General features: G+C 35.1%; 2 protein-coding genes across 2 annotated transcripts in view; one reads left to right on the forward strand and one right to left on the reverse strand.

Moving 5' to 3' along the window:
* Positions 1 to 10,993, reverse strand: part of LOC123566271 (ATP-dependent Clp protease ATP-binding subunit clpX-like, mitochondrial) — a 35,780-nt gene extending 24,787 nt beyond the window's left edge. The window contains exons 1-4 of the mRNA XM_053550067.1: positions 10,873 to 10,993; positions 6,790 to 6,867; positions 2,507 to 2,638; positions 1,630 to 1,749 (exon numbers count right to left, since the gene is read on the reverse strand). Of these exons, the coding sequence (XP_053406042.1) occupies positions 1,630 to 1,749; positions 2,507 to 2,638; positions 6,790 to 6,867; positions 10,873 to 10,978 (436 nt within the window). The 5' untranslated portion in view covers positions 10,979 to 10,993. The remainder of the gene's footprint in view (positions 1 to 1,629; positions 1,750 to 2,506; positions 2,639 to 6,789; positions 6,868 to 10,872) is intronic.
* Positions 10,994 to 11,130: 137 nt separating this feature from the next.
* On the forward strand, positions 11,131 to 21,612 carry LOC123566272 (DNA-directed RNA polymerase III subunit RPC7-like). The gene is made up of 5 exons (XM_045360217.2): positions 11,131 to 11,388; positions 13,245 to 13,440; positions 14,825 to 14,970; positions 17,176 to 17,313; positions 20,175 to 21,612. Exons 1-5 carry the CDS (start codon positions 11,272 to 11,274, stop codon positions 20,259 to 20,261), a joined length of 684 nt encoding a protein of 227 aa, XP_045216152.2. The 5' UTR covers positions 11,131 to 11,271; the 3' UTR covers positions 20,262 to 21,612.

Below are 21,612 nucleotides of genomic sequence, written 5' to 3' on the forward strand. Positions count from 1 at the left end.
GAAATACTTAGGAGTACTGAAATGCTTAAACTATCAAAATAAATATCTTAACCAACACATATATGAGCACTGAGGCATCAGGTATGAATTTAAATTCCTAAGCTAATGCGGTACATATCACTTTCACTCTTAAAGTTTTGAGTTAAAAATATCCAGGCAATGTTTATACCAGTATAAGTATCATGTTAATGACCTCAGGTTTTTACAGCCATCCAGGAAGTTTTTAATTCAGATACTGCAACAGAATATTATTACATTTGTATTAAGCCTTACCCTGCTAAATTTCTAAAATGGACTGGTCCATCATTCAATTTGAGCAATACCATTTATTATTCGAAGGAATGTTCACTGAAAATTTACTGACTGTATAGCGAACAGTGCAGACCAAAGCAGAACTAGAAGATGCTTTTGCAATAAAGCGCATGTCTCCCCCAATGCAAATTGGTATAGGCAAGAAGTCAGTAGGGGTCAGGAGCGAAAGTCAAAGAGACACTGATGGTTGGCTGCAATAGGGATCATCTACCTGGCATGTCCAGTCATCCCGCTAAGTTTCAACACTCTTGGCCTAGTGGTTTTTAAGTCACTGTTCAGGCTTCTGTGACCTTGACCTTTGATCAAGTGACCCCAAAATAAATAGGGGTCATCTACTCTGCATGTCCAATCATCCTATTAAGTTTCAACATTCTAGGTCAAGTGGTTCTCAAGTTATTTTCCGGAAATGATTGACCAGGCCCCTGTGACCTTGACCTTTAATAGACTGATCCAAAAATCAATAGGGGTCATCTACTCTGCATGTTCAATTATCCTATGAAGTTTCAACATTCTGGATCAAGAGGTTCTCAAGTTACTGATCGGAAATGGTTATCAATGTTCAGGCCCCTGTGACCTTGACCTTTAACGGAGTGACCCCAAAATCGATAGGGGTCATCTACTCTGCATGAGCAATCATCCTATGAAGTTTCAACATTCTGGGTTGAGTGGTTCTCAAGTTACTGACCGTAAATTCTTTTCCATGTTCAGGCCCCTGTGACCTTGACCTTTAATACAGTGAGACCCCAAAATTAATTGGGGTCATTTACTCTGCATGTCCAATTATCCTATAAAGTTTTAACATTCTGGGTCAAGAGGTTCTCAAGTTATTGATCAGAAACGGTTTTCTATGTTCAGGCCCCTGTGTCCTTGACCTTTGACAGAGTAATCCCAAAATCGATAGGGGTCATCTACTCTTCATGACCAATCATCCTATTAAGTTTCAACATTCTGGGTCAAGTTGTTCTCAAGTTACTGACCGGAAATGTTTTTCAATGTTCAGGCCCCTGTGACCTTGACCTTTGACAGAGTGACCCCAAAAACAATAGGGGTCGTCTACTCCAGCAGCCCTACAATCCTATCAAGTTTGAAGGTTCTAGGTCAAATGGTTCTCCAGTTATTGCTCGGAAATGAAGTGTGACGTACGGACGGATGGACGGACAGGGCAAAAACAATATGTCTCCCCCAGAGGGGGGGAGACATAATCACTTGGCACCAGCAGGCTAAAGGTTAATATTTTGTGGACTTTTCACCAAAATTATTGCTGCAGCATGATGTAATCTGTTAAAATTGCTGACCATTTTACAGCGTTCATCTTACCTGCAATAGTTTCTATGTGTGTAAGTGGGGCACCACACTTGGTACAGCAGTGAAAGACACCATCTCCACTACCATTTTCTCCACCTCCAGTCCCAGAAGAGACTCCACCTCCACCTTTTCCTACATAATTATGTAACAACAGAAGCACAATAGATCATTTCCAAACAATAGGTTAACCTTTCTTTTTTTTTTCAAAAATACAAGCTCTGTTATTACCATCTAAAACATTTTCATTAATTTCTTTTACATGAGAGAAGACCGACAATTATAAGTAAATCATAATACTTTCAGCTCTGGTCTAACTGATCAGAACTAAAAAGAAATCTAGTATTTAAGACTGAAATCATATAATTATACTGATATAAGAATATACTGAAATTCTGAAAGAAATAATTTGTTGGACTATCTGCTGTTACAATAAATGTACTCCTCACAAATAGATAAGAAGTCAATCATTATGATATACATTGGTATTAAAATGTAAGTCTAATATACACAGAACTGAATGGTATTAAATATGCTTGTGCAAATATAATCTTAACTCATTTCTCGTAATTCAGAAGTACCAAAAACTTGCTATCCACCCTTTCAAATGTGTGATAAATCTTAAATTAACAGGAAATTTTAACTGTGTGAGTTTATACAAATGACCACAAAATACACTTCATTTTATTCCTTTACCATTGAGAAACTCACATTCTTAAAACAGGACATTGTGAAATCACTATTAATCATGAAGGAATGAATTTTTGATCTCAAAATGCTTTTTGACCAAAACCATGATGATTCAGATTGGTGTCCGTGATATTGAATGATATCACAGTAATTATAATATATGATGTCTGTGGGGATGAAGGAAGAATATTTGAGGAAGTACCTGTAGTTATTTGATCACCTGACCCATTGTTATCATCTGGTGGCCCTTGACCTAAGGAAGCACACAATCTTGTACTTTTGTGTAGCATTCTCTGTCCAGTGTTTGGCTTGCACACAGTAAGTCGACCAAAAGCTGAAAAAATGTTATAAAACACTCAGTTAATGATAGGATTTTGTTGATGATTTGGGTTTTACAGTGCATCAATGCAGTACAGGTTATAAGATGCCAAACCGGATTAACCCTTATCATGCTGGACGCAGTTCATTCTGCCTTTGCGACCAGTGCAGATCAAGATCAGCCTGCACATCTGTTCAATCCAAATTGAAAGCTGGAAAATTTCATTATATAAATTTAGCAGGGTAAGGGTTAAAATTGTTGTTATCACATCTTATTAATATGAGGTATGGAATAAGACTTTTTATACATGCTAGAATCACAGAGATAAAGCAAAATCAAGTGTCCTGACCCCATTAGTCGCAGTTTACCATCATGCAAAGGTAAGACAGTGGTTTCAATTCTTTTCATACACCAGCTGTCCATTAACCAAACGGGTCAATAACAAATATAGAATTACAATGTAGATGGCTAAATCTGAATGTACGGTATGCTATAGAAAATATTAATTCAAGCACAGCCACTATATCTTTTTTCTTAGAGCCATCATTGCCTTTTTATCTTCAAAACTTTAAAATATCGCTACTAAATATCTAAACTACCAGACAGTAAGTTGTAACATCTATTTTAACCATTTCTTTAATTACAACCAATTAGCTTTACATTTGTTGCATTCTAAATTAAGTTTGCTTTCTGAATTTCTACTTTTAGCATTTCACAAATGGTCTAATTGTAGACTTCACACTCCAATTCCTATGCTGAAACAATCTATCTAACAACAAATCAATTCACCTCCACTTAATGTCCTTGGCCCTTATTCATTATCTTTCTAATCTGAAATTTAACCTATCTGCTCTGTCATTGTTATATGAACATATCTTGTAATGGAACTTTGTATGCATCTTCAATCAGATCTGCGGACAGCTCAGCAAAATTTCATCATTATAAATTTAGTTAAAGGGGAATTTGGCAACATTTCTTATTACATAAAAACTAGGTGAAACATAAACACCAACGAAAAAAGTATCAAAATTGGACAAGAAACAAAGAAGATATAGCCATTTGAATGCTATAGATCTATAAAATGAAATGGCAGCCAACATCAGCATTCTTTCCTTATACGGACATTACCAAATATGGTAAATCAGTGAATAACAACTATATATATGAACTAAGATAATCACATTTTGCTGGGCATAATATGTGAACATTTGTGTGTATAGCGTACAGCTTGAATTTAAGCTCTGTCATTACTTGTGTTTAATATAATTTTGCAATAAATACTGTATTTGGAAATGCCTATATATGGAAAGAATAATGAAGTCATTGTGACCAAAATGGCTGCCGTTTCATTGAATTGGTCATCCCTTTTTTGTTTGTAGTCCGATATCATAATTTTTTCACCAGTTTATATTTTTTCATTGAACTCTCTAAATAAATACATTCATTTCAAATGTTGAATATTCCCCTTTAAAACAAGACTATAAATTTTGCTGCAGACTGAAATGGTTGATGAATGTAGGCCCTGATCTAAACAAGAGGGCCATGATGGCCCTATATCGCTCACCTGTTATCATTGCACTTGAGGACACGAAGGTCCTCAGAAAAGATATCTCAGTCCAAAGGACAGAAACAACAAAAGGAAGAAATTTAACCAAAAAGAAAACAAAAATTCTTACAAGGTATAGATATGTCAAAATACACCTAAAAATTGGAGGTAGCATCCATGTTGTACCACAGAAAAGTGGTCTCGGTTTTTCCCTACGGCCAATAATAAAAAAGTTACTAAAATAAGCTATTTATAGTAACGTAAAAGGGAAGTAATAAAAAAAATATATTGTAAGTGAACAAAAGAAGGATCTGCCAAATAAATCTGCTGACATAAATGAAATTTCAGATCATATCTTCATTAGTTACGGAGATATACCCATTTTAATTTGAAATAAGGGAGGTAATTTGACATAAAATCAGTCCATAGTTATCTACCCTGATTGTCTCAGTCCAACTCATAACAATAATGAAATTTCAAATAAGTCCTATAAGAACTTACTGATATAAATCCATTTTGATTACAATCAGGGGAGGTAATCAATATAAAATAACTCTGGAACTACGATTGGATCTGATTTGTCATGGAATCCAAGATTTATTGTGTTGAAGATATTTTGGAAGTTTGTATCAGATAAAACCATAAATGAAGTCTCTATATGGCTGCAAAAGCCAAAATAGCCAATTTTGGACCTTTAAGGGGCCATAACTCTGGAACCCATGACAGTATCTGGCCAGTTCAAGAAAGGAAGCAAGATCTTGTGGTGATACAAGTTGTGTGCAAGTTTGGTTAAAATCAAATCATAAATGAAGCTGCTATTGTGCAGACAAGGTCAAAAAGCTAATTTTGGCCCTTTCAGGGCCATAACTCTGGAACCCATTAAGGATCTGGCCGGTTCAAGAAAAGAACCGAGATCTTATGGTGACACAAGTTTTGTGCAAGTTTGATTAAATTCAAATCATAAATAAAGCTGCTATTGTGCAGCAATGTCAAATAGCTAATTCTGGCCCTTTCAGGGCCATAACTCTGGAACCCATAATGGAATCTGGCCAGTTCAAGAAAGGAACCAAGATCTTATGGTGATACAAGTTGTGTGCAAGTTTGGTTAAATTCAAATCATAAATGAAGCTGCTATTGTGCAGACAAGGTCAAAATAGCTAATTTTGGCCTTTCAGGGCCACAACTCTGAACCCATAATGGAATCTGGCCAGTTCAAGAAAGGAACCAAGATCTTATGGTGATACAAGTTTTGTGTAATTTGGTAAAAATCAAATCATAAAAAGCTGCTATTGTGCAGACAAGTCAAATAGCTAATTTTGGCCTTTCAGGGCCATAACTCTAGAACCCATAATGGGATCTGGCCAGTTCAAGAAAGGAACCGTGATCTTATGGTGATACAAGTTGTGTGTAAGTTTGATTAAAATAAAATCATAAATGAAACCACTATCGTGCAGACAAGAAATTGTTGACGCACGGACTGACGACGGACGACGGACGAAGGGTGATCACAAAAGCTCACCTTGTCACTATGTGACAGGTGAGCTAAACAAGAGCACCGCCTTGCGGGTGCTGACGCTCATCTGATTTTTTTTGTGTAATAGAAATATTGTCCTACCCATGATTTTCTAAGTCTAAAAAGGTCCATCATTCTTGCAAAAAGCAGGATAGAGTTATGTTTCTTGATGTACAGTGTCCACTTATGATGGTGAAAAACTGTTGCAAGTTTTAAAGCAATAGCTTTGATAGTTTATGAGAAAAGTTGACTTAAACATAATACTCAACCAAGAAAATGATTTTCTAAGTCCAAAAGGGGCAATAATTATTGCAAAAAGCAGGATGGAGTTATGTTGCTTGCTGTACAGGGTCAGCTTATGATGGTGAACAAGTGTTGCAAGTTTCAAAGCAATAGCTTTGATAGTTTAAGAGAAAAAGTTGACCTAAACATAAAACTTAACCAAGAAATCTGATATTTTCTAAGTCCAAAAGGGGCCATAAATCTTGCAAAAAGCAGGACGGAGTTATGTTTCTTGCTGTACAGGGTCAACTTATGATGGTGAACAAGTGTTGCAAGTTTTAAAGCAATAGCTTTGATACTTTAGGATAAAAGCTGACCTAAACATAAGACTTAACCAAGAAAACTGATTTTCTAAGTCCAAAAGGGGCAATAAATCTTGCAAAAAGCAAGATGGAGTTATGTTTCTTGATGTACAGGGTCTGCTTATGATGGTGAACAAGTATTCCAAGTTTCAAAGCAATAGCTTTGATAGTTTAGGAGAAAAGTTGACCTAAACATAAAACTTAACCAAGAAATCTGATATTGTCTAAGTACAAAAGGGGCCATAAATCTTGCAAAAAGCAAGATGGAGTTATGTTTCTTGCTATACAGGGTCAGCTTATGATGGTGAACAAGTATTCCAAGTTTCAAAGCAATAGCTTTGATAGTTTAGGAGAAAAGCTGACCTAAACATAAAACTTAACCAGGCAACACCAACGCCGACGCCGACAACCGCTCAAGTGATGACAATAACTCATCATTTTTTTTCAAAAAATCAGATGAGCTAAAAAAGAACTAGCAACAACCAGCTAGGTGAACAGATTATAAACATTAGACAATACTTACAACATGTCTGTGACTGTAACTTTTTCACAGTTGACAAAAATCTCACTGGAACAGCACGGGACATGTTGGACAATTTCCCTGAAAACCAAAAAGTCTGGACTTGAAAATCTTTCATTCTTTGACAGATATTTGTTGCTAACCTGTATAATCCAAATGTTTCAGTACAGTGTTGGATTATGTAAACACTACATGTATGCACCAGAGGATATTTCTTTATTAGATTTCTTATTTGTGTGTATAATACAGAACCTGTATTTAAAATTTCAAAGTCTTAACTACTAACAGATCTTTTTATAGACTTGATTAACCTCCACAACAACATTGTTACAGATGTGGCAGGGATCCTAAATAATCCAGCAGTGAAACTGTCATGGCAGGGATCGTAAAAATGTCCACCACGCTGCAATGGTAGTGCTGTGGCAGAGGTCTTAGAAACTCAAAGTGTCACAGTGGCAGAGGGGGGAGGTGTGTAAAAAGTCCAGTAGTGTTAATGCCATGTCAGGGGTAATAAAAAAGTCCAGCAGTGTTAGTGCAATGCTGGGGGTCATAAAAAGACAAGCTTTGTCAGTGTCAGGGTGGGGCTCGAAAAAAAAATCCAGGACTGTTAACGCTGTGGTGTGGGTTGTAAAAAAAGTCAAGCAGCACAACATTCTGTTAACCTGATATATTCTGTAATTATACTCTCTGATTTTTCCTATTACAGTCAATGAAATATTTAAGTATATTTTTATATGTTTTCAAACTATAGAATGTTGATGCCAAAAGGGCAACTATGTAGAGCTTGTCATATGTTGACACACTGCCACAATGTCTCAAACATTTCAGCCAGTTAAAAATAAAAGCTCCAAACAAGTCAAAGTTATAGCAGCAACAAAATCAGACATGACCTTTGACCACTTAAAGTATTGTGACCTTGACCTTTGAGACAAGGACCAGTGCCCAGTGGCAATACCCTATTTAAATGAGGTATTTATTTTGGCCAAATATGCATACACAAGTCAAATTTGTTAGAAATTTTCAGAGCAACATTTAATTTTCTGTTGCAAATGGCTAAAGCGGCTATATGCAGCTTGAACTTTGTGTTTAAGATACACTTAAACATATGCTGCCCTTCTTTTTGCAGCTTTCTGACTGTTTCTTTTTTATTTGGTACATTAATATGCAACTTGCAGAACTTTGGAAATGAAACACTGCTTATCAAAAGTTTTCTCGATGTTAAAATTAATATCATCTATGATTCAATGAAACTAAACTCCAATTATTATCCAAGTAACTTAATTGACGTTTATTGATGGAGGCTGTTCTGCATGCTTACTATAAAAAAAGCCATGCTCATATGCCAAATGTTTACCAAAACAAAAAAGGACCCAATAGGACTCAGGAGAGATCTTGTCTGTATACAAATCCATTGTATTTTCTATTTTTAGAACTGATAAGACAGTGATCGGGTGGGCAGACGCCGAACGTCCATGTTTTTTGTAAACAGTGATGTTTATCTAATGGCCTAAACTTTCTCAAAACACAAATTATATCAATAATTTTTTGATCAATGGAAAGGTTATAAAACAAGCAATTTATTTATTACTTTTAATTATTATTTCAAAATAAAATGGATTAATTATGAATTATGCTTAACTTACAGCTTTTTTTTTCTAAAAGTTTTGAACATCACTACGCCGCTATTAAAATTATATGTCATTTAAAACGGTTATTCATTTAAAAAAGATATTTGAATACGAAAATATGAAAACTGTAAGTTATAATTTCAAAAGCTTTTGAATTTTTAAAATCCATAAATAAGCGAAAAAGTTATTAAGAATTAAATATTCCTATCCCATACACAAACAATGTAAAACCATTTTTTTGCCCACCACCAGATAAACAGATGTTAATGCGTAATGTCACGGCGATCTCTCCTATAAACGCTGTTAATAAACGCCACCAAAATCATGTTTCTAGTTATTAATCTAATGAACATCATCAAAACTAGGGATGTTTTATCAGTCCATTTTCATGATTGATCATCGAAAATAATGCAACTGGGGTTTTCAATCAATTTTCGATTTTTAATCAATTTCCTCGGAAGTTTTTAGCCTTATATAATTATGTTACTACCTTTCACACTTATTAATAGTACTGTTTTCAGTCATTTCTAACTAATGTAACTATATTGCAGCAGTAACCTTCCTTAGAGGCACTATAATATAACTTAAAAGATAGTTCATCTAGTTGTGTTAAAATGACGAAAAATTCCCCTTCCTGACTGAGGGTACTGTGAAATCATTATTATTCGTGGGGGATTAATTTTCGTGGATTTCGTGGTTGACCACGAATTTAAGCCCCAACGAACAAATTATGCCCACGATAATTTTTAATTGTACGCAAAGTCACCAAAAAAAGACACCACATCTGTTCGATCTGATCCATTGTTGTATGCATGCGGTAGTACTAACCTGTAGCTTTCGTGTAGTTTATGGAGACTCCATCAACGATAAACATTGGCATGCGTGGAAACAAAATCATCTATTTCATTTAGAAATGTACCCGTGGTGTGTTTATGACAAGTTTGTCAAAGTGAAAGTAGATACTAAGCACAGAAGTTTGACGTAGCGTCACGTGCCACCTGCACTATAATACGGCTGTTATATGATTTTCTCGGCCCCTCTATGCAATGTTATATACACTAGCCTTTATTTTTACTGAGATGTAGTAAAATACTAGTCTACGACTTTGGAACTATTAAATAGTACAAATTAATTGTAAGATTCGTATCCGATGCATTAATACCAAATTCACATTACACGTTTCTCGGCAGGAAATAACACATGCACAAGTTCAACAGCTTGTAATTTTAGATGCAGACGCGCATTCATTTTGAAAAAAAGGTCGGACCAGTTTATAATATAGCTTATGTAAGAATTATTATGGTTAACTAGCACTATTTAAATGTATAATAGTGTGTAATGATTTGCAGTACAATAAGTAGTTCTTGTTTTAAACACGATCAAATGATCAACTTTATATTTGTTTCGATTATGAATGCTAATTGTGCAAGGTGCAAGGTGCTATGGTTTTGACACTTTTAACTCAGGCGCCGACTTTTCTCATTGAATATTTCACAGTTTTAAAAAGTTTTGCAAATTAGGGGTCGTATAATTATAGATAACGCAGTCGTTAATAGGCACATGATCACACGCTAATCTCCCGCAGCGTCGATTGCAAATTCGGTAACCATGGTAGCGCTGTTTGACACGTGTAGGTTTCACATGTTAGTACAAAGTACTAGTAGATTTATTCCTGTGGAAATAATGATTTTTTTTTCTTCAAAAATTGAAAATCCAGCCATTTTGGTCAAAACCACGAAATTTCGTGCCGACGAAATTAAATGATTTCACAGTATTGGTAAGCACAGTATTCACAGCTGCCAAAAGCTGTCTTGTGCCCTGCATGTTTTCCACCACAGATTTGTTCCTGTAAACCAAAATATTTCCACACGAGACTGGGCATTGCCAGAACATGGAAAAACCCATCCGGCACTGTCAGATTTGCCGCCATTTTGAGAAACTTTATTACAACCAAAACAGTGAGTTACAGAGAGAGAAAAACAACAGAAAACATGTGTTCCAACTTATTTCAACATTTTCGGAAGGCTACTTATCCTGAAGGATTAGGCAAGCTTACTGTCGCTGTGTGGCTGCTTTTTAATTTCTGACATTTGCGGCCACCGCAGTTTACAGTTTGACTGTCACAATAAACCGGTAAACAAAGTGGATGTGTCAGATTAGTTCAACTACCTGAAGGATTATCAGTAAAAGCCTTATAATAACTATGTTCCAGACACAGAATCCCTAGCACAACCTGATCTATATGTCCTACAGGTTGTCTGCAACTTGTAACCTAACAAATTATATAAAAGTAGGCCCAACATGCATCTGTGCATTGCCTACATGCAAGGATTATGTAAATAAAAATTTTAAATGCTGAATTTAAGGCACTGGCATGAAGTTTGCTTGAACAAGGTATTGACGGCATAAAGAAATAAAAACTGCATAACTGCGTATGCTGGAATAAACTGAAATATACCTATAACGCAGATAAATTTTACGTTTGACAACAAACTTGTCCTACTTCCACCAGAATTAAGGTCAAGGTCGGTAATAGGGACAAGTTTTAGAATGATAGATTTCATGAACAAGACTTCAGAATGATACACTCATTTAATGGTTATGTATTAATTAAAAAAAGTATTTGTTATTTGATTTAAGAAATAAAAGAATTTGCTACAAACTCTTTGAACAAAATGTGCACAATTAAATAAAAATAAAATGCAATTAACCTATTCTCCCTATACAAGATGGCGCTCCCCATGCGAAATATGTAAATCGAGACGATCTGTTGCAATCAGCCAGCTCATTACATTTATCATGACATGATTGTATCTGAATACAGAATTGAAGAACTGTCTGTATTGAAACCAGTAAAATGGCTGGTAGAGGACGTGGTCGTGGGAAAACTGTTTCTTTTGATGTACAAGCTCTTGGGTTCGGTAGAGGAGAGGCACTTCCAGCAGCTAGTCTTCAGCCACCACCATTGTTCCCGGTTAGATTTTTACAGTTCATCAGGATAAGTAGTGTTTTCGATTTGATGTGTTTTAAAAACATAGCACTGACACAGCTTTGCTGGTGGAGGAAGACCCCCAGATGCCCCTCCGTGCATAATTTATTCACTGTCAGGCAGCTGGGTAGTCGAACTCATACGACGTATACAGTTTGTTTTATATTGTGACGGTCAAACGGTAACTGCGGTGGCTGCAAAAGTCAGAAATTAAAAAGCAGCCACTTAGCGACACTAAGCTTGTCTAGCAGCTGGGTAGAACCACCAACCTTTTCTAAGCCGGCTAGATGGCTGCATGCCTCACATGAAAAATTCAATGCCCGGAGTGAGGTTCAAACCCACGTAGATGAGGGGCTAGTCCAAATAATAGGACGTTTTGGGAGAGCGTGATAACTTTTGACCGTTGCTGTCTCCGTCACGTCCAAACTTATTCTGCATATATATTTCTGTTAAGAAATCCCCAATGAAATCCATTGGGAATGTTTTCTGGTACATGTACAAAGTAGTTATAATAATTAATTTACATCTCTGATAATGAATTTATGTTGACATTAAAGCATAAACTTGCCTCGCTGACTTAATTTTTATGAATGTCTATCTTGTGTTTTGTTTCTGCAATTTAGTACCATCACAGTCTGCTGTTTTATTAATTGAAACCGGTTTCAGGGTAGATATCTCCTCACCTCTTGCATAATATTTTCGAAGAATTAAGTCTCTTATTTAAAAATATGAATTAAATTCAAACCATTTGAAGTTTCTACATGAATACTAATTTTTAATTTATTAAAGCAAATAAGTCTGACCAGTACATTAATTATGAGTATGATTTTTTTTGGATTTTTTAATGTCTTCATTTTCCTAACAGTAAAATGCAGATACGGGTTAGGCTTAGAGGGATGACAACTATGAAGTATCAGATCATAAAATGAGTCATTCCAATAAGCCAAATGAGTAAGACTAATGAGGGGCAAGTGATTTGAAGTCAGCGACGTTAACCACTAAAGGCCATGGAGGGTTGGAGGCCCCTAGTGTTTTCGACTAAGAAATTCGTTTGATACGGCAATGCTACACTCGCTAGGTGGCGCTTTGCAGTGTGATGTGAAGTGATATAGAAACAGTGTTTTTATTTCTAGGGTCAATATGGACTGCAATGAAAATAGTGTTTTTTTCCCAATTTTACATCTAAAATTCCCCAATTGAAAGATGGAAAAAATGCCTAAAAATTTTTACTGCACAACACTAAAACTGGGTATGCTGATGCATATTACAGTTACATATAATGACGGATATTGTTTTTGTATAACAGGAAATTTTAATTACTTCCCCTCAAACCGCATCATTTAAAGGCATGATTTTGTAAATTTTGTCTGTTGATCATAAACATGCCGTAAAACATTTGTAAGTAATATTAGTATTATACTAAGAAAATCAGTAAAATATTAAAAATGCACAATAACAAAAGATGCAATCAACTACAACAGCACAGCCTAGAAGAGGGTTGTCAGTTAAAAAACAGTCACTAATAAAGCTGAGTTGATGATTCTTAGCTTCTGCCAGTTACATGCCTCAGTGGTTTTCACTTGGCTAGTTTTACCAATGTCAAAAATTGAGGCTAGCAATTTACAGGTGATCCATCTGTCTATCAAGAAAGTGAAATTATAGGGTCTGATAAGAAAAAACACTAGGTTGTTTTAGTTTTCTTGTCAGATTTTTTTTTTAACAATTGTCAATTATTTTTTTGATAAGACAATGATATTGAAATTCTGAAGTTTTTCTCATGTAACTTTAAGCTAAAATTATTTATCATGTTTATGCTAAATCTTATCGCAAATTGTTTACAGACACAGGAATTTAAACCTGTTCCTTTGGCTCACAGTGAAGATTATGAATACATGTTGGCCCTGAAACAGGAATTCATAGCTACGCTACACAAATCACCCTACTACCTTAAGCTTGATGACAAGAAAAGAGATATTGAGAGATATTCTGACAAGTACCAGTTGAATCAGCAAGATTGTACAGAATCTTTGAGCCCAGGTATGTCATTCTGCTGCATTACAAGCGGGGTGCCCGCTGCCCGGCGATATTTTGGCAGAATCTTTGAGCCCAGGTATGTCATTCACAAGCAGGGCTGCCCGATATTTTGGCTATGCACCTGCATTGCAGACAGCTTGTGGAATGAAATATATATATCAGACCTTATCATATACTGCAACTTGGACTGCTTAAAACATATCTGAAAAACTTGATTTTTGAAAAAAGAGATTTTGGTAATTTTAAAGCTGTATCAAGGTAGGTTGAGGTGGATTGAATGACACAGTAAGATAAATGCAGTCTGGGCTCATGTGTGTATCAATACAAATGTGGCACTTGTCATTACCAATCGGTTGAATCAACTTTCGTTTAAAATGACATTACAGCTTTACTACAAAAAAAATGAACACTTAAGAAAAACCACTCTTGATTTGGCTTCTAAAAAAACCAGTTCCTGTACCCTGTATGTGTTTGTTTTGTTAGGTTTTACGTTGCACCGATACAGTTATAGGTCATATGGCTGATTTTCCAGCTTTGATGGTGGAGGAAGAGCCCAGGTGCCCCTCCGTGCATTATTTCATCACAAGCGGGTACCTGGGTAGAACCTCTGACCTTCCATAAGCCAGATGAATGGCTTTTTCACATGAAGAATTCAGTGCCCCGAGTGAGCCTTGAACCCGTATCAGTGAGGGGCAAGTGATTTGAAGTCAGGGACGTTAACCTCTCGGCTACAAAGGCCCCTCTTGTACCTTTTATGGACTTGTAGTTGTGACTACAGAGGGATTCTTACCAGTAACCACCATGTTTGGCCTTCACTTTTTCCTTAACACTACTGCTCAGAAGTTAACCATAGTTATGGCTGTTTATACATTGCATTTAATGTAGTAAATAAAATTGAAAATAATAATTCCTTGGGAAGCTGTTTAATTTATAGTTGTGTGGTTTTCTGTCCGAATTACTTTTGGTAAATTAGCAAACTTAGGACTTGAAAATAAACTTCCAATTTAGATGCAGTACATGTTGCATGCACAGTATTTTTATACTTTATTAACCTTAGCATGCGGGTGGCAAGTGATTTTGAATTTGCGACCAGTGCAGACCAATATCAGCCTGCACGTCCTGCACTGTATGCTATTCAGTCAGTAAATTTTCAGTGGACACCCCTTTGAATAATAAGTGCCGCTGCCCAAATTGAATGATGGATCAGTCCATTTTAGAAATTTAATAGGGTAAAGGTTAAGGAGCGGAATAAAACTGCATGATGATAATTAAAAGAAATATTTCATGTACGAGTGTACTGCCTTGGTATCGTTTTTCAATACACAAAATGTGGTGAATATAGAAGACTGATGTTAATAATTTTTCATGTTGCAATTTATATTATTAGATTGGAGAAGACTACCAGCTGAGTTAAAGGTTAAAGAACGAAAAGTCAGAAAGGTCAAGTCCTCTGTAAAACCCAACTTTCCACCTCGTAAGAAATCTGCAACAGGTGTAGGGACAGATGCAAATGAAATTGTGAAAACTTTAGAGGTAAATTCTCCAACACGTTTTATTGTAAAACTGACAAAATAGATATTGTAAAACCCTTTTAAAAGATTAATGTGGTCTTTAATTTGCAAATTTGCCCTGATTTGTCCTGTTTTATTTATTCCCAAATTTTTGAATTTGTGATGTTGTGAAAAGTGAAATTGAAAATGTATTTGGATATATACCATGTACAACGTATATACTGATATGAACTTGTACAATTTTTTGCAAGAACTTTGAAATTGTAAGGGATGAAACTTGCAAATGTTAGCAAAAAAATGAAGATCTTGAGAAAAGAAGTGACTGGTATTCAGATATTTTTTGACCAAGTTTGTTCAATAAAAATGTGTACAAAGAAACCTGAGACTGATACACCACTATGATACAGATCACAGGTTCATGCTTTTGCACAGGAACTTAACAGAAGATGATTATATTGGTGTCATGGTAATAAAGAAGACCTTGTTTAAAGGTCCATAATGCTTTACATTTTTATCTTAAAAACAGATTAAACAGCTTTCACAATAGATGTTATGTATACTTACATGGTTAGAAAAGCACTACTTTTAATATTGCACATGAACTGTTATAGTTAGAGCTATAAAGGGAGGTAATAAAACAGACATCCCAACTTTTTCTGAATGCCAAATGGGAGTTTTTGCTTTCCAAAGTGGGAGATTGAGGTGTTCAAGTGGGAGATTTTATACAGCGGTAATTATGTTCATGATAACGAAGCTTTTAACAAATCTAATGATCATATAAACTTACTTGCCCTTATAAAATCACTAGTCTTAAAAAATTCACTTTTCTATATCTTATTATTCATGCATTTTTAATGTTTTGGAACAATAATACATGAAGCCTTCTGTACAAAATTAAATAGTTATGGCACTTTAAGCAGTATGTCTTAATTCAAAACACCACTGAGAATTAAACCTGCACTTTTATTTCTTTTGTTGGAAAGAAGACTCCCCAGGTGAATTTTACATGACAAACAGTGCAGCTGTTAGAACTGTAAAAACAAAATGTATATAGCTTAAAGAATAAAAGTTCAAGCAATGGATTTACTGTTTGATTCTCATCCCTGTCAACCAGTATTTAAAACCCCTCGCTCAAATACTTTTATTGATCAAAAGTCTGTTATCCAAAATTGAATGGCCGGGTATTGTTACACTTTCGTAGATTTGCCTAAATCTCCAGTAAAAGGATGTGTTTGACAAATTGTTATGATGCAAAGACAGTTTAACAGCATTTGATGGTAAGTGATACTAAAATTTACCATGACATTTCCTCTTATCAAAATGATTTTAAGAGAAATGTTTTTTAAAACCTAGCAGGTTGACTCGGCGACCATCTACTTTCGATTTCAAAAAGTTACAGAAAAAGGTAAAGCCAGTATAATTTCTAATCTAAATTTGATTGAATTTAATTACATATCTAATGTCTGGATTTTAATTTCAATTGTGACACATTAATCAACACCTGGCTTTGTTGAATCGTGTAATAAACAATAATCAGCAGGGGTAGAATAAGGTGCGAAAATATCTGAAAGGTGTTGTTTACAGACTCAGCAGTGATACGTACAGTATCAGATAGGCGCAAAGAAGTGGATTATTTCATAATTTTTGTTTTTTTATTGTTGTTTATGTTGTTTTGTTGTTGTTTGTTTTTTAATCGGGAGATTGAGACTTCTGATCGGGGTGGTCGGGTTTTACAACCAAAATCGGGAGAAACCCGATCGGATCGGGAGAGTTGGGATGTCTGATAAAAAAACAATAAAGGGAGGTAATAAAAAAACAATATATTCAATAAAACTTTCTAGTATATTCAGCAATATTCAAACCTTTGGCAAATGTTGAAGAAAGTAATTATCAGAAATAGGATTTAACAAGAAATTAATGGCTTTTATGTTCATAACGGAAAATGTGGCAGCCACATTTTAAACAAAGGCATTGTGAGCCTTTAACATCTGACAGCTCGGACAACTGTTAGTCTGAACTTTCAGTCTACATAGCTTCTTGGCTTCATTTTGTATATTCTTGCTCTAAATTTCCAAATGTAAAAATATTTTTAACATTCTTTTAGTTTAATGGAATGAAAATGATCAGTGTACAAATTCCAGCTTTTTTGTTTACTTTAATATTGAAATTCTTCTGAAATATTATTAAGATGTGGAATACTTATAAATTATTTGAATACGTGTTTCAGACATTAGAAAAGAAAGAGGAAACAAGTGTAGAAATGGAGGAAGGTGGCGGTGAGAAGGATGAAGATGAAGAAGAAAAAGAGGAAGATGCAGAAGAATTGGAAGGTGAAGAAATGTATGATGAGGATGACTTGGAAGAGGTAAGAATGGATAATGAAATAGGTTATTAAAAGGAAAAGATAATTTAGGGATAATAATAGGGTTAGAGATGAAGGAAGAAGGAAGAGTGGATGGTGCAGAAGATTCAGAGAGGGAAAAAAATATGAGACGGTAAGGATGGAATATAGATGTAATTTGGTGATGATAAATACAGATAATGATGTAGTCATTCTGTTCTGTCTTAACAGCTGATCGCATGATTTGACTTGCTGCAGTATGACTGAGGCCCAATATGGGTGGCAGAATTTGGATCTAATAATAATACTTTAAAAGACTAAAACTTGTTGGAGGAAAACAAGAGGAAGATGCATAAAATTAGTGGTAGAAATACATGATAAAGGTGATGGAGAGGATATAGAATTAATTGTAATATGTCATATATGTAGTAGGATTTTTAGGCCACTTTTAACAGCTTGCTGTTTGGTTTACCATAGAGTGCACTGATGTGGCTGAAGTCCCCACTTACAGGTCTGGAGTTTGATCCTAAGTGAGGACCTTGGAGTTTCTTACTCCGGTTTACTTAGTGTTTTAAATAAGTACACGATGGACATAATGTTCTTAGTGCTGTAGGGCTAGAGACTAAGGCAGATATTGAGGGAGAATGAGCAATTGATGAGGATGTCAGAAATTACTTTCCATCAGGGTATGAAACAGGTTAAAAGAATGGTTATGTAGTTCAGAAGGGGATTTAGACTGGAATTAAAATGTAGTTATGTGATGAGTGTTTGGTTAAAAACTGAATTTTTTAAGAAGGGAAAGAGAAAGTTGCTGAAGTAGGTTGACTAGGATGGCTTAGATGAAGTAAGTTTATAGTGCAATAGGTTTTATAGGTAAGGTAATTATTTGATGATAACGATGGTGTTTGCATTGGAGAAGGAATAGACTGGTATGCAGCAAATATGAATGATGAAAATTGATAAAGGTGACTGTGCGAAAAGATAATGGAATATGCATTTTTAGCTCAACTATTCAAAGAAAAGTCTGAGCTGTTCTGCTCATCCTGGCCTGGGTGTCGGCGTCACAATTGGTTAAAGTTTTGCATGCAAGTATGTATACCTATCATTTAAAGGCATATAGCTTTGAAACGTTTTTCATTTTCTAGGTAATTTACCAACCTCACCTGGTCAAGTCCCATAACTCTGACATGTATTTGGCCCAATTATGCCCCCTTTTGGACTTAGAAAATCCTGGTTAAAATTTTGCATGCAAGTTACTATTTCCAAAACTAATGCAGTTATTGAATTGAAACTTCACATGTGTCTTTAGGGTTATAAAACTAATTGATACAATCAAGTCCCATAACTCTGACCTGCATTTTGTCCAAATTATGCCTCCTTTTGGACTTAGAAAATCCTGGTTAAAGTTTTGCATGCAAGTTACTGCAGTACTATCTCAAAAACTAATATTGCAAATATTATACTGGAACTTCAAAGGTTTCTTCGGGTTTATAAAGCTAGGTCATAGCATCAAGTCCCATAACTCTGTCATGTATTTTGCAAAATTATGTCCCCTTTTGAACTTAAAACCTTCTGGTTAAAGTTTTGCATGCAAGTAACTTTTTTTTTTTTTTTTTTGTTGGGTTTAACGTCGCACCGACACAATTATAGGTCATATGGCGACTTGCATGCAAGTAACTATTTCCAAAACTAATGCAGATACTGGATTGAAACTCTTAAGATATGTTAACATTTAGGGTAATATTCCTGCTTCTGGGACACCAACTGGAATAGTCCAGGATTGGCTGTCTTACGGACAGCTCTTGTTTAATATATGATTAGGTTGGTAAGATAGGGTTATGTACGTAACAGTAAATTAGGTAAGGTTATATAATGAAAAACCTTATTATACTACTGCTGACTATAGTAGGAACTGATAGTGTTAATTTTGCCAAATGACAGATTACTAAGTTAGCGAAGTAAATAAAAACTTGATATGCTTTGGTAAAAATACAGCTTAGCAATGTTGCTTAGGTAAAAGCAGATCTTGATAAGAAAAATGAGGCAGGAACTGAAAATTGTAAGGTAACTCTAAGGTAAAGACATTGAGAAGATCAAAACATTGTGGAAGTAATTTAGTTTAAGCTAGGGAAAAACTGAATGAGGTAGGTGAAAATTTAGGATACTACTTTGTGTGAAATGCCAGCAAAAGATACAAGTGGTCGGTGAAATAACTTCTTAGTGTTAAGTATCATATAAGTTCATTTTATTTGATGGCCTTTGATTGTGAGCTATGAGTCCAAAGACATAAAAATCTGAATTGCCATTGGTCAATTTCAAATTTGTGCTCAGAAGCAACCAATCAGATGCTGGCATTTTGAGACTGGTATACAAATTCAGTATTGTAACCTATGGTCATGATAATAATATATTGTTTCTATCAGAGCTTGATTGTTTCCAGACTAAAATGTTTTATAAAATTAATGCAGAGTTGTGCATGCTTACTTATCACTATATTAGATAATGTAAATTAATCGATATACTACTTGATAGGAAGTAAAACGGGGCCTCCGCGGCCAAGTGGTTATGGTTGCTGACTTCAAATCACTTGCCCCTCACTGATTTGGGTTCTTGCCTCACTTGGGGCTTAGAATTCTTCAAGTAAGGAAGCTATCCAGCTGGTTTATGGAAGGTCAGTGGTTCTACCCAGATGTCCGCCTTTGATGAAATAATGCACGGAGGGGCACCTAGGGTCTTCCTCCACTATCAAAAGCTGGAAAGTCACCATATGACATATGATTGTGTTGGTGTGATATTAAACCCAACAAAAGAAGAAATGAAAGAAAATAAAGCAGGACAAACATTTTATTGAACTGTTTCCTGTATACAATTTTTTTTCCTTTAAGGAGACAGATTATGCATTCAGTTATTTTGACAATGGCGAAGGTTATGGTGACGATGATGGTGATGATGACGAGGGACCAATCTACTGATCCAAAGACTCCCTACAAGAGTTACTGTTGAGAATACAGACTAAGCTGTGTACAAAGCTCTGCAAACTACCATATGAGAAAGATGATAGGTTACCCATATCTACTTTGCCTTGGATTGTTATGAGGTCATATAATGTCAAGACTTAGTGGTGAAGATTTTGAAAATGTTACCTGCTTGAAGACAAGTGGATATATTAACATTGTATGTTTTTTGTTAAACCAGGTTAACTCTGTCTCTGATAGAAAACAAGGGGTAATTTTGTGTATTTATTAAAAGGCAGAGATATTAAACCGAATATTTGTCCTGTATGGTAAATTAAGACTGAGGAAATTTAGTGAAGAGTGTTAAGACTGCTGTTTGTGTTATGGGATAGTTTTATGGTGTATTTTATTCTATGAACTTTGATATGAAACTGTCTAATAAGGAAATGACAATTTGTGATGATTTGATCATGTATGCAATTAACTGAATGTTGTCTTGAATGACAGCAAGGAAAAAAAAACATGATGGTCCTCATACCGGACATATTTTTCTGTAATTCAATAATAAAAGTGAATATGTTTATGTGACTGTGGTTGCTGAGACTTTTGGGGATTATTTCATGTGCAGGTAGACATAGAAATTTATGTTGCAAGTAGACATAGAAATTTACGTTGCAAGTAGACATAGAAATTTACGTTCGTGTTCATGTGGAAGGCATATTTCATGTGCTGGAAATTGAGGAATAGGGTGGTATGTTACTATGACTTTGTTACTACTTGCAGTACCCCAGAAACTTTTAGGTAATGTAAGAACCTTGTACTGCATTATGAATTTTTATCTTGGATGACTTAAAGACATCAAGTTTATATTTTAAACTTTAATGTTTGAGTACAAGTATAGTGGTTTATATACTCAGCATCATGTTTAATTTTTATGCTTGTTAAATTTGAACACTTATGTATATATAGTATTTTATGTAGTGTCTTTAAGCCTTACCCTGCTAAATTTCTATAATGAATTTGTCCATCTTTCAATTTGGACAGTACCATTAACTGTTAAAAGGGGTGCTTACCAAAAAAGATACTGACTGATAAGGGATAAGTGGTTAACTGAAATATAGTGGTAGCAATTGCGTCGCTGTAAACCCAATGTTTTGAAAAATATGAATTTATATAGACTTAAACTTTAGTGGCAGGGAGTTTAGGTGTATAGTGCCAATGAAAAATCATGATATGAAAGGAATATTTGCTTATTTCACTGAAAGATTGAAAATTCTCTTGACATCTGAGCAATGTTTTGTCTGATGTTGGGTTGATGAAATAATTGTCAGTCTTTTATTGGAATAAACTAATATACTGTAAAATTGTT

This window comes from Mercenaria mercenaria, chromosome 8, assembly GCF_021730395.1.
Source record: "Mercenaria mercenaria strain notata chromosome 8, MADL_Memer_1, whole genome shotgun sequence".
Taxonomy (NCBI): domain Eukaryota; kingdom Metazoa; phylum Mollusca; class Bivalvia; order Venerida; family Veneridae; genus Mercenaria; species Mercenaria mercenaria.